At 38.8% G+C, this 14,286-nt stretch overlaps 1 protein-coding gene across 1 annotated transcript in view; it reads left to right on the top strand.

The window, feature by feature from the left end:
* The window catches only part of DOK6 (docking protein 6), a 239,412-nt gene extending 230,155 nt beyond the window's left edge, over positions 1-9,257 (top strand). The window contains exon 8 of the mRNA XM_085052459.1: positions 8,890-9,257. Coding sequence (XP_084908585.1) covers positions 8,890-9,029 — 140 coding nt within the window. The 3' untranslated portion in view covers positions 9,030-9,257. The remainder of the gene's footprint in view (positions 1-8,889) is intronic.
* Positions 9,258-14,286: the final 5,029 nt, after the last annotated feature.

Here is a 14,286-nt window from a genome sequence, read left to right as displayed (position 1 = left end):
GTGAAGGAAATTTAACAAATTTCTCTTCTAAATTATTTTTTCTTAGTATTACCAATGTGGAATGTCTGTTTTGAAATGTTTCTCTTTAAAAAGTTCATTAAGTTTTGAGATTGAATAGGAAAGTGAAACTATATGCATTATGTATAAAAATGCTAGGTCTTTGTTTACTTTTGTGGTGAATGAAATAAATTTACTTGGCACAAGCATAAAATTCAGAAACAGCTAATATTCTCATAATAAACCTCGATTTTACAACTCATGTGGAGATGTTTTATGTTATGTTTTATATTAGTTTCTGGTTGACTGAGCCTATGGTTTAAGGGATAAATTAGGCCAGGGATGCTAGCCACCTTGGAGTGGCTCAGCCTTTTCAGGTAGCTTTGTTAGGGCACTCATTCAAGATTTTATTTGCTGTTAATTAACTTGCTGACATTTTGACATGTTTTAGAATGAAACTGCCCACATTTCCTCACAAAAGTTTTCTTCAAGGTCATGGTGCCTGTATCTTTCAGTACAAAACAAAATCCTTGACCGCAGTCACTTCTCTGTACACACAAATTGTGGATCATCTCCGTAATGGTTCAGAGAAAACTGCAACTCTCCTAACTTAGTGCAAGTCAGGAAGAGCAGCTCAATACTTCTTTTAACTGATTTAAAAAAGAAATACAGGAATTTTTTTCCTCTCATAAGAAAAATTGCTGAAAAGAAGGCATTGCATTGTATTCCAGAATAGTTTGGGTTGCAAGATGGGCCTGCTCAGTGCCAGGCTGTCAGGGTTCCATGGCAAATACTTTAAAATCAATAAACTAAAAATTCAAAGCGTCACTGCAGAAAATTTCACTTCTACAGAATCCATGAAACCAAACACAGAAATTCTTCTTTCTGAGAGTCTTCATCTGGAAAATTATGTTTGTTTTGAAGCAGAGTTGGACCTTAGCCTAATTTTATGTCAAGTGGGAACATGATTGAACCTCCTTCAACTGTGCTGGCATAGTTAAAGGGCTGGACTCAGGACTGAGGGTGAGAGGAGGCTGGTTTAATACTGGAACATTAGCACAAGTGTAAAAAGCTGCAAAGATGAAAGGAATTAATCTCTGCAAGGACTGCTATGCTCTGTATGTGGAAGACAACATAAGAAAGCTAAGTACAAGCTTATTGTGTTTACCTGCACATTGGCTCAGAGCACCAAACTACAAAAATTGCTGCTCCACTTTCTTTTACTTAATCTCCCTGAAGTTCAGGCATGCAGGCCTACAGTTATAGATAACAATTAGAAGAGCACAAGCCAAAGAGATGTAATATGTAAAATAGATCAGTTTTTCCAAATATGTGCCAGATTTTGGCTGCAGGAATACGAGTAAAAAGGGAAAGGACTATCAGATAATGTGAGATGTGTAAATAACTTACTTCTCCCTCTCCTAGGTGGAGATATTAGGTAGTAGGTGTCTATATGTCTCCTCCCTTTATAAACACACATAAATGCATTATTAGGAAGAAAAGGTCCTAATGGAAACCAGTTAAAACTAGAGATCAAGATAAACCCACTCGTCTTGGAGAAAGATGTGGTTGATGTTCTAACATTTCTACCACAGGAGCTGCATCAGCTTGGGATAGTCTAAGCAGGTGATTCACAGGTTAAATGCAGCAGGACAGCAAGTATTTAAAAACATTTCCCAGAAAAGCACAACAGTAACTAAGCCAACCTGGCTTTCAGTCAACAATTTGGCTTTAATTATATGTTTCAAGATACTGCTTTTAAATGCCTGGTATTTTAGGCAGGGTTACAGATAAAACAATGCTCATTTTCCTGTGCATAATATTTACAAGCAATTCACATTGTAGGTAATGAAACAATTTTTCTGTATTTTAAAATATTGACATGTAGACGTGCTTTTCATGAAACTCCAGCATTCTTGTGCCACAATTGGAATGCTGAAAACTTCTTTCTTAATACTAAAAGATTTAACATAAATTTACTGGTTTTAAACTGACAATCCTACAGTCTCTTCTGCATGCACATGTAAATCTTCTTCTTTTCTAGAGGAGGATTTGATGACAATGCCAAAGACTTTTAAGTTAAATGTAGTCTGCCAATTCTGGAAAGTGATAGGGCTCTGTAAAAACTACGTATCTACTCAGGTACTTACAAGTCTTGATGCTGGACAGGAAAAGAAGTTACTATTTTTATTTCAAATTCTAAGGAAAATGAAAGTGTTTTTCAATTAAGAATGGTATGGAAATATTTTTAAATGGGGGATGAGAGTTTGTCTTTCTCTCTCCTCATATATTTCCGATGTATTTTATTATCAATTTAAATTATTTGTATTTGAAAGTATTTCTAATAAATAAATTAAACCATTTTCTTAAAAATCTGTCGCAAAAATTAGGTTTCCTGATATTCTTTCTCCCTTCAGAAAGATATATATATTTGGTGAAACGAAATCCAGAATTATTTTAGAATATATGAAAGTTGGAGCCCAGCTGTGCTCCCTAGGAGTTTTTATTCCAACTGTAGTTAAATTCAAAGGAAAATTTGTATTTCTTTATTTGGAACTGAAACAGGCCCACAGTTTCACTTTCAATAAGTATATGGAAATCAATATGCTGTAATGTAGTTTATGCTATTTTTCAGTTTCCATCTGCTCCCTTCCATTGCATCTTTTTGTGAGTGACAGCATAATAATTGCTGTACCAATTAATGCCCTTCCAATCCAACTGCATCATTACTGCAAAATAAATGTTTTGCTTTGTAGCAGTTTGTCCTGCTATGAAACTTTGCTTTAGTTATTCCAATCATCTAACAGCAGAAAAGGAAAAGCTGCTTTGTCATCAGTAGCTCAATAGAAGACACTGTATATTCAATACAGAGAGTTGGCAGAATTTTAACCAGTATCAATTTATAAATAGGATAGCAGCAATCATTTATTTTCTGCCTTAAATGAAAGTATTCTTTTTGATGCAATAATAGCCACTTAACTGATTTGAGACTGAAGTAGGGGGGTTTTTTTGGAGAAATGTTTTCTTTATCCAGAATAAAATATGGACTCTTTCTTTGCAACAAAAGCTCTTAGAGGATAAAAGCTTCCATCTGAAGTAAGCAGTCATAATAATTTAGTTCTTTTCAGTAAGAGCTTAATTTTCCCTAGTGGGCTTTCAATTCATAGCTACAGTGCCTTTCCCGCTTTGTCCTGTGTCTTAACAAAAATGCTGCAAAGAATATCAGAGGTTGAAGGGCTTTGAGACAAGCTTCCCCATTGAACCAATATCCTCAGTGCAATCTGTGGGCCTCCTCTGGTGTAAAGAGGAGCTTTCACTGCTGTTGGGAAATCCTTAGAGAACGCAAATCTAGATTAAACACTGGTGCTACTTTTGGGAACTTTTCTGGCTCAAGAGCTGCATTTATATTGTCCAGTGAGAATTGTGTGAGGAAACAACATGGAACTAACTCCTTCTTACTAACGTTTCATTCCTGAACATCTGTTCGCTAATTGGGTTTTTTCCACCTTCTTGCACTATCCTTTTGTGCAATGATAAAATCTCATCATCTCTGTTTGCCTGCTTCCCAGGCTGTTCTGTTTATTGGGAACAACAGAACTTTCAAATTAATATTTCTAAAAAGAAATTATTGCTTTACAAAGGGACAAGTGATTCACTTTATTTATTCTTAGCTTGCACTGATTGATTCATAAAAATGTCTTTTGAGCAGCCGTGTTTTTCTATAATATTTATAGAAATATCTATAGCAATTGCAGAACTCTTGCAATCATAAAGACTCAGAGCATTCCCAAATACAAAGCACAGTACTGATAAAGATATCCAATTGGCTTTAATTTAATGACTTCAATTTTGTGCTCATAATCTCAGAAATGGAAATGTCAAATTTTATTTTCAGAAATAAATTTATTATTCTTACCTAGAAAAATAAAAACATTAGGAATACATCCTTTTGTTTGTAAAGTCATCTGTTCAGAGGTTAAGAAATCCCAGATGAAAGCTTGCTGTGCAGCTGCAAAAGTCTTCATTTTTACCTAATGGCTATCTCGTATAAGGTAATTAAAGGCCTGCAACAGAAGCTGAAACACAGGAATCTCTGGTTCTATTAATTTTTAATCACTGCGCTGCAGAAACATAAACTTGGATTAGATCCTGCATGGGAAAAGCTTAGTCACAGGGTTTCAAAAGTGCTCCTGCATCAGAGCTGTGAGCAGTTCTGGTGGCGATGGCACTCACCGCACTTGGTGGCACATTGCTCGCAGGTCATCACTCACCAAACAAACCATCTGGCAGGGAAACCAGCCTGAGGAAAAACCTGCCGTCTCTTCCCCTTGGCTGCTTGTTCCTGCTCCTCAGCTTTGCCAGTGCAGAGATTTGTAGGGCTCTTCCAAACCAGATGACCGAAGTGCTCCAGTCTACAAAGCAGCTTTTCAGTCTCAATGGCTCAACTGAGAGACAGTGAACAGCAGTGTTGGTACAGAGCAGAAAGGGAACATTTTCAGCCAATATTCTACAGAAAGGGTAATGTCGAAACTTACCCACAGGCAGAGGGGAATTTTAGCACAGGACTTGTACATCAGAGATGAGTGCTCTAGCCAAAGAACATCAGATGAGAGTCCCTTGAATTCTTGTATTGGAAAAGAGAAGAGTGACCTTTATTTCATTTAGAAAAGAAAAAGGGCTGGCACCTGCCTTCTGGTTAGAAATTTGAATTCTGATTCTGAAACAAAAACATCTCCCAATAAGCAGCAGTAAGGGAGCTTTAAAAGCTTATCCCTGGATCTCTTATCCTCTTTTTTCTTTCATTTAGCTGAGTACTGCAAGTTTTCCCTCAGAAGTTGTGATCGATCTACTTATATGTACATCAGTCACTGCTGTTACTAGGAAACCATTGGGTTTTTCCTCCAAAGAATTGTTATAAATAAGCATCATGCCATGAAATAAGATCCTTGTGTATACTGCCTCTGCTTCCAACATAATTAAGATCAGGAAAAATCTAATTTTAGTTTAATTTGCTTGGTTACATTAAATTTTCTTGATAGATCATTCATACCTAATTGCTTAGGACTACAGCTTCATTGCATTCTGTAATCCTGAGAGTAAATTTGAATAAAGGATGAAGCAGGCTGAAAAATATTCTGCGTTTCCAAGGTCCTGTCCTAGAACAGAAAAAAAAGCAAAAAGCAATTTTTTCCTATCTAAGTCATGAGAAAAAAAACCTCCCATAGCTCTGTTGGTGTCTTCAGGTCATGAAATCTGTGTGAATCAAATTCATCTTATGCTGACTTCAGAAGAATTGTAGGGAAGAGTTAGTTTTCTGTTCTGAAAAGCAGCTGTAGTACCAAAGAGCTGCAAAATCCACAAACAACATTTTTATTCTTCTCTCTTAACCTTTTAAGGCCCAAATATGACTGAAACAGGAAATTTAGAAGGCTGTGGAACTGTAATCCATTACTCCAAAAACTTTACCTGTGTCTTCAGTTTCAAAATCCTTACTGCTGACATAAAGTGCAACTTTAGAGACACTGCACTACCTAGGACTCCAAATGACTGATCAGCTGTATGATTATTATAATAATATTTAGGAATGTAAATAAGAGGATGTATTATAATTTGAATTTCCAGTATGTGATAGTCTGAATTTTAGTAAAAAGCTGGAAAATACCCTAATTTTTTGAAATTTACAACTGAGAAGTCTTAAGTCAACTTGGAACCATTGGACTATTTTATTTTTTTGCCACCATATTTTTTTTATTTATTTATTGATGTATATTAACATAATATACATCAATATACTATTAACATAGTTAACTGTTTTTTTAAAAATGTAAATTGAAAGTAAATAAATTGCCTAGATCCATTCTTTCCAAACTCACAAATTTTCTATTACCAATAGCTTTTTCATTTCATTTGAACTAATGTCCTCTATTCTTTTTGTTATTATTTTCATAGACTGATGTCATACTGTTCAGCTTGAGCCTCAATCAGCTGTCTTGCACCTCTTGGCTCTTTTAAGTGTGCCTTAGTCTTTTGGACCTGTCTGGCTCTCTTACCTTTCACTACATGTCCTAGCAGTCAGGAGAGAAGTTGCTTATCCTCCTTCAGTTACAGAATGGCAAAAATCGTCCCTGTTGTGAGATTTAGCATCAACAAATTTTATTTCAAAGAATAGCAAGGGATATGCTGGCTTTTGAAGCATATAGGCAGGAAATTAAAGACCTGAATTAGTTTTCCCTTTTAACCCTAATAGGTTCAAATTCATCTTCCACATTCGAAAAGACTGCCTGAATTCCTTAGGTAGCCATTAGTGGCTAGAAATTAGTGCATTAGAGGCACTCTTCATCATGGTATCAAAGCTGCACTACTCTACAAAAATGGACTCAACATTAATTATACAAGATACAGCACGTGACACAAATAGGTCTGAGTTTAGGAAACTCCCTGGCTGGTAAGTGTTTTTACTGCTGCTCGTTGTCACAGGGATTGTTTTACACTCCTTGGACAAAACACATGAAGAAAATGATGGAAAATTATACATTGACCTATTTTATTTATCTTTATTTGTAAGAAAAAGTTTTACATGGGAAATCATGTGTCTGGTTTAGCAGTTCCTTGTGGTGCTTAAAATACACGTGATTCTAGCTTCTGGGTAAAAAGAAAGCAAGATCTTACATCATTAGAAGGAAAAGTGCCAGATTTGGAACACAAAATTAAAACCTAGAATCATTAATCTTCTCATGTTTAGGTTTGCATTAGATTAAAAAAAAAACAGTAAATCCGAAATAAAAGTAAAAAATTAATAAAAGTCTCAATATGATGGTTAAAAATGGTCAAAGCAGTAACACCTTTAAGACTATTCACAAACATTGTCAGCTACTTTGTATCTCAGAGCTCACAGCCACCATACACTTTAAAGCAGAAAGTATTTAAACCTCTCAGTTCAGTTTTGGTAGCCAATGTCAATTTAACCCAATGAATGAATAGTAAAAGTACACATAAAAAATTCATCCTGCTTGCTTGCTATGAAAAGGATTTTATAACCATTAACATGCCACTGGGAATTCAGATTCTGGTTTTATTGTCTCCAGTGTAAGTAAGATGTTTTATTCTATTTTTCATTTAGTTGGGTTTTTTCTCTCTCAGTCCAAGCATTGCTCTGACCAACTCATGTTCAGGATGAATCATGGGGTTTCTTCATGAGAAAATCGGTAAAATGGTTTGATCAAACTTTTCCAAATGCAAGTCGGGACAAAGTTTTCCCAGATCCAGTGAACAACATCCTAGGTTCCTGTTGCGGTTTAAAGGATGTTACAGCAGACTTTACCCTAGAGCTTCTCTACCCAGCCCGGTTCAGCGCCTCAGTGCTCCAAACCCTCTGTCCCAGGGCTGGACACTGCGCTCTCACCGGCCGGGGAGCCATAAGGCTAGCTCTGGTTCGTCTGCTTCCACAACCGGTGGTGATAAAGGAGGCGAGGAGGGTCTATGCGTTGTGTCCATGGAAGATGTTTATTCGCATGGTGCAGCAGAGGCCAACGACCTCCCCGAGGCAGAGATGCCTCGAGGGCGAAGGCCTCACATGCTCAGCACATGTGGAGCATAACACACGTGGAGCATAGACAGCAAGATGGCGGAGGGTAAGGGGTTTTATAGGGAAACAGAGGGGGCAGGGACAGCACACAGGCCCAGTGACCTCTGGGTACAGGGGAGGTACAGGGGCGGAGTTAGGGTACAGGAACCAATAGGGAAACCGAGGTGTGGCCAGGGCCACGTGGGGTTAGGGTACAGGAACCAATAGGGAAAACTGGGGGCGTGGCTAGGACTATGTGGAGTAGGGAAGGCAGGACAATAGGTGACAAGTACGGTCGTTAAGAAAGGGGTGTGGGGAACTTGCAGCTATTACCACAGGTTCCAGCACTACCAGGCCAGTCTGGAAGGCTGCTAACTGTTTTGAAACATTTCAGCATGAGCTGAATTCTTTAGTACTTGAGTATACCACTGCAGCTATTCTTTAATATCTCAGTGGTTGAAGCAAAAATATGATTTTGAATTCCTATGGATAATACATGTGTTACGACATTTTTAAAAGCATTATGTAAAACCATTTAAAATCCAAGCTTCAATATACATTTAAAAAAAAAAAAAGAGAGTATATGTTGCATGAAGAAATGCACTTTGCAAGTTTTTGTTACTAATAAAATCCCAATTCAAAAGGAAATATGAGGTAGGAAAACTATCAGATTATAGAATTGGGTCATCAGGATTACCTGAATTCCATCACTGGCTTTTCACACATGGTTTCCCTTCTTGCTGATGGAAGCCATGGTTATATCAGATTCACAAGCCCATCCAAAAAAGCATCTGGCACAGCTTCTTCCCAACCAGTGCTCTGCCATGTGTTCTGTCCCACCTCCAGTTCATTTTGGAATGATGATGCTGTGTTTACCTGACAAAATGGCATGCTGTTTGAAGGACAGTAAGTAAATGAAGTGGCATTTGTGGGACTAATCCTTTTGAAACCCCTGGCATTACTTTCACCACGTAGGCAGAGCTTCAGATAAAAAAGACATTATTTCTCAGTCCTGACTAACACAACTGAGGCTTTCAGAGTAGAAAATACACAGATATGGCACTCTGAAATATAAAAATAATAATAATAATTCTGACCCTAAAATATGTCTGAGTTGGGTCTGGGACTTTTTGCCTTCACTAGGAATCTGTCACCCACTTGTGCCCTCAGCCACGGTAAATACCCTCTTCTGCAGCCCCAGAAGGGCCCGATGGAGCAAGGTTCCTGGCACCATGGGGGAGTAAGAAGTTAATCCACTGGAGTCTGTGTCCGTGATGAAAGGCTTCAAAGCCCAGTTACATATTTTGTGTTCCCATCTCGCCCTGCAGGTCACAACCTCGGCTCAGTGAAGGTGTCCCGGGCGCAGACGTTCCCCAGCTACCCCTCGGAGCAGGGCGAGGAGCACCAGCAGTCCCTGTCCCTGGGCAGCAGCTACGCCTTCAGCTACGGCTCGGGGCTGGTGCAATGACAGCTGGGGGCTGCCGGCCGACACGGACACTTGAGCCTGGAGCCTCCCGCCAGGGCCAGGGAGCCGCTGGCCCCTCTGCACCCACCATTCGCCGTGAAAACTGATGCCTACCAGCTCCAGCCGGGTCACCGCTGAGGCGGAAACCTGGAGAGGCGGCTTCCCCGAAGCAGAGGCTAAGTCTTTATTTATTTATTTTGCCGTTCCTTTTGTCAATATGTTCAGAAAAGAGGGGGCTGGGGGGTTGGGGGGAGGGAGGAAGGGGGACACGTTCGTGTTGTAAGAAAGTGGTGGAAAACAAATGAAAACTGTGTTGGTTGGTGTGAAGGTTTCTGCATGACCGGAGAAGGTTCCTTCTGGGGCTCCATCGCACTAGCACTGGGCCATTCCTTCTCGGCCCCACAGCAGGCCAGCCTGGCTTCACCCACAACCTTTGTAGGTCTTTGCCACAGCCTGCTGGTTCCCGCTGGAGTCGCTGGAATGTCGCCAACTCAAGATGCAGTGTCGGTGCTGCGGAGGCGCCTTCAGACCTGAGCAAGTTCCACCACTGCCCTAGAGGGTGGTTGAGTGTTTTTTGAGCCAGACACCAACATATACTGGAGTGGCAGGCTGGTATGTTTTGTTGGGAATGGGGTTTGATGCATTAAGATAAGGTTATTGCCTCATCTGGCTCTAATCTTTAATTGCCGGGGCACAAATTCATCCCTTACACATGCAATTCCCATGATGCCCCTAAGAGCTGTGAACATCCCTGTCAGCAGCACAGTCTTATCCTCAGAACTGCTGCAAATTCTTCTCGTTAGCAAATTATTTAGATAACCATGCCTGCAAGCCTGACTTTAAAAAGCGGGAAATCTGTTCTTCAGACAAATAAAAGCGGGCTGCATGCCCAGCTGGTTACTGCCTGTGCCACAGCTGGGCCAGACATGGTAGAGCTGAGCTCTGGTCTTGTCTTTCTGGTCAGCGTTACTTTGATTTTCTGTGTTTCCTTCTCAGATTTCTGGTTTAGATGCACATTGTATCTTGTATGATCATGTGTCAAGCATCTGTTTATTTTCAAAAGGAGGATGAGTACCTCTCAATGGAAATTTTCTGTCTTTGGAAGACGTCTTTAAAAAACGAACTGTAGTAGGTGTGTTTGTAATCAGTAATGAGGGAATAAGTTGGAAGGCATACCTGTAGGTGGGGAATGAGTTTTATCTATCCGAAACATTTAGATTTTTGTAACTGTTATCAAATATTTATGTACTCCTGGTGATGCCCTGGAATGTTTGAAATTGTGAGGAGAAAAATCTGCCCTCTTGTATCATCTGAGCCTTGTGTTCTATTCCCAGTGTGAAACTATTGCCATGATTACCAGAGGGATTCATCTCATTGGTTGTTTCTCAGGACAGGTTGAGGAAATGTATCAAGGAGGAGACACATAGACTCTTTTCCAATGAAACAATCGGTTTTCTGTACTATAATTTAACTGAAAAAGTGCTGTTGGATTGTTTTATATATGCACATTATATATATATATGTATTAAAAGGTATGGAAGAAACTTCTGCTTTTGATTAAACATTTACCGATACAGTATGTTGAGCTTTTCTCCAACCATTTTCCAGGCTAAGAGACCTTGCAGACTTACAGCTTTCTACACGTCAGTGAACAGCTGCTGAATAAAAAAGCTTTGTGATCCACTTGGATGAAACACTTCTGCCCCACCACAATGACCTTTATTTATTTTTCCTGGTTTTCCTTGTCTCATTCACTACCTCTTTTCCTCCTCGCAGTGCTGCCATACTCAGGAATAGAATGGCTCCCTATAGAGAGTATTTTGATGAGCTAAAATGAAAAACTGCTCTCCCATGCTGTCAGGGCACTATACCTATGGTGCTCTCAGAGCTGTACCCATCAAGGATGCTTCATTCACACTTTCATTTAAGAAAAAGATCCGGTTGACATTTTGCTTAGGGAAAAATTCCAGTTTGCAAATGTTAAATGCAAAATGTGATACAAAAGCATAGATATTCTGCTGATGTAATTCTGTTATTCAGTGCAGCTTTGCCAAATATTGGCCTTTTGGGGAACCAGTCAGTTACTTTTATTCCTTTGCAACTGGGATTCTTTCACTTACCCTGAGAGCATATATATTTTCATTGAAAGTCCTTAAGTTTTCAGTATGTTCTACAGGTTTCAATGCTGTGTCCAAATAGGTCTTTTCCTCTGTGACTTGAATACTAGCCATTTAATAATTGCATATTCTACATAGTCCAAAAGTAGGGAAAAGGCAAAACAGGAGAATATCAGAACTCCTTTATAGTTCCAGTGTCCATGTATTATAAGAATCTCTGTAAACCCTCAATCTAGGGCTTCAACTGCATTTTGATAAAAAGCATAAGGTCTATATAATGTGCATTTTTCTTTTCCTGGGGAACAGTTGCTGTCTGTGGCTTTGTCTTGCTATGCAGTACCTGAATATTGTGAAGTTAATGAAAATATAGATGCTATTTTCAAAGAAAACACACCAGAAAAGGAAGGGAAGGGGCATTATAGCAGTTTTGGCTATATATATGGCCATATATAGCAGTTTTACTAAATATTTTGCTTTCATTGCAACCATCCTCTCAACTCGTGTATAAAATACCTTTGGGGTCTCATACAATCTACAGAAAATTGAGCAAAGCTGCAGAACACAGGCAGCCTAAAGCAAATCTGACCTGTTGGGAACCTATTCCTTCTAAAGACTAAATACAAGCACACTGGAAGTTGAAAATGAGGATGCAACTTCCCAATGTACTGTAACACATGTAAGAAAGCTGGGAACCTGGACCACAAAGGTGTTCAGGAGCCAAGGGATGCTGCCATTAGTGCCACTCCAGAACAGCAGATGATGTCACTGTGACAGCAGTTTGCCAGAAAATTCTATTTTCATGGAATTGCTTTAGTTCCTGGCACATACCTGTTGATAACCTAAGTGATGCCCCACTGAGACTACTTTGTACAGCTCCTAGTGCTTCCACAAGAAGGAAAACTCTCTTGTGGAACACATGGTAGAGCTGCCTGCCTGGAGACTACAATGGCCTTTAAATAGAGCCAGGGACCCCATGGGACCCTGTTCCAGTCTCGGCTTTCTTCATGTGCAAGGCACACAGATAATACATCTACTCCTGACCCAAGAGTTGCTCTCTGCTTTCAGCTAATGAGCTGTGGAGAGATGGAGGGCAGCAAAATGTCTTCAGTGGTAACCAGGTGCAGCTGGAACTTGGCATTAGTACATTATAACGGAACTTAGCATTAGTACATTATAAAATAGAAGAAGTAAAATAAAACTATAACTTTCATTTCTTGTTCTGAGGGTGTGTCTTGAATATAGAGCTGTAACCACGATCTACATTTTTTATAAATCACCCTTAGTAACAATATATTCACCCCTATGAACAAATAGCACACAGCATTACTAAATATAATTACTAATGTATCTTAACTATGAATATTGTAGATTGATGCATGCTGATACTTTTGGTTTTGAAGTCACTTGGTGCAGAAAAGGTGAAATTGAAAGACTGCTAATAAATCATCAAATGGTGCTAAGGAACTTGAATATTCCCATTTTTTAAACAGCTACATGTTATTATTTGTAGTTTAAATTGTCTGTCAGTACACTCGTTTGAAACAATTTCATGTGCCTATGTAAAGGAAAAAGAAAGGAGAATCTCTTGCAGCAGCGAATTTGCTGTTTTACTGAGTAAATATTTAGGCATTACTTCTTGTGGCAGGTATGTGATCACATGTGTCAAGTTCTGTCCTTGGGAGGTTTTGCTGGGTTTGTTTTCCTCTTTTTTTGTTCCACAAAAGCTACAAGGAAATCTTGAAAATGTATTGACAAACCAAAGAAGTTTGTTGAGACATTGACAATAGCTGCTGTCTTTTTTTTGTCAAAAGTCTACCATGAGATTTTGGGAAAATACTTCATTTCACAATGAAAATCCTGTTGGGAAGCAGAAAACTCTAATCAAGTTGTGTTCTAAGCTAATAAGACTTTTCTGGAAGAGGTGTTGAGATTGAGTATCTGAGGGCAAAAGTGTTTTAAAGTGCTCTCTATAGCAATAATTTAAGTACAAAATACAGTCTTCAGGCAATCATTTATTTAGAAGTTGCTAAGTGCAGGCAGTCTGTGACGACCTTTACCTGCTTACAGCAAAGAGAAAAAAAGATCAATCATTAATCATATCTATGTATTGCATTTATCAGAAAAGAAATTAACTTCCTGCTTGTTCAGCTCTCCAGTCTAACAGGCAATGCTATGAGTAGCAGGGGTTTTTTGAGATATTTGACATCTAGGAATTGATAAAGACCATCAGCCTGTAGCATGTAAACCTCTACTCAGACTTAGCTCACCAGGCACATGTGCTAGTTTTTGTCTGGTAACCTAGAAAGTGCAGGGTGGTTATCTGTTAGAAAATACAGTTGTCTTGAATGGCTGTGCATTTCAGCATGAAACAGAGAATTATTTATAAAATACTAAAAAGGACAGAGTAATGAGTTCCAATTAATCTCTACTTTAGTGTTTATTATCAGTGTATTTTGGCTCCTCTTTACACCTGCTGCAAAGGAATAAGTGTGGCTTTTATCCACACACAGAACAGAGTGAACAGTGGAAAAAGTGTGAAAAGCTGCTCTTTGATTACAAGAATAGATCCAGCAGCACCGGAAAATTTCATTTTTCCATACATCTTCCAAATACTTGTGACTCTTTCCAGATGCACTTATTAAACAACAGGGTATATTAGAATTATTACATTTTTCACCGCAGACAACTGGTCAAAATGCCTGCCTGTGTTTTGTAAGTAGAAGATAATGACTGTGCAACAGCATTGTAGAGGCATAATTTTAAAAACAAAGGGTTGGATATATGAATTCTGCAGTTATAAAGTCTTGCTGTGGTTGTTCTTGATATTATAAATAAATGCTTTTCGCTTTTTATTTTAGATAAAAAGGTGAGGTATATTGGAAACAAGGAGAGGGTGATGGTGGAATGAAAGTAACCTTGAAGAATATTGACTCCCTTGTAACAAGTTTGTCTCCCTGTCCAGGTCCTTACAGGACCGTGAAAGGTGATGGGTGAAGGTGTGTGTGTTCAGCAATTATTTAAATTGCATTTTGCTTAGAAACCTAAATATTAGAATATGCTGGTGAACTGGTGCTATTGAAGAAAATGGAAGTTTCACTTTGCAAAGATCTTTTCATGCATATGCAGCTCGACAGATTTTTACA

The sequence above is a fragment of the Lichenostomus cassidix genome, chromosome 2, assembly GCF_008360975.1.
Source record: "Lichenostomus cassidix isolate B80296 chromosome 2, HeHo_3.0, whole genome shotgun sequence".
Taxonomy (NCBI): Eukaryota; Metazoa; Chordata; class Aves; order Passeriformes; family Meliphagidae; genus Lichenostomus; species Lichenostomus cassidix.
Note: the sequence above shows the minus strand (reverse complement) of the source record. Positions and strands in the feature narration are given on the sequence as shown.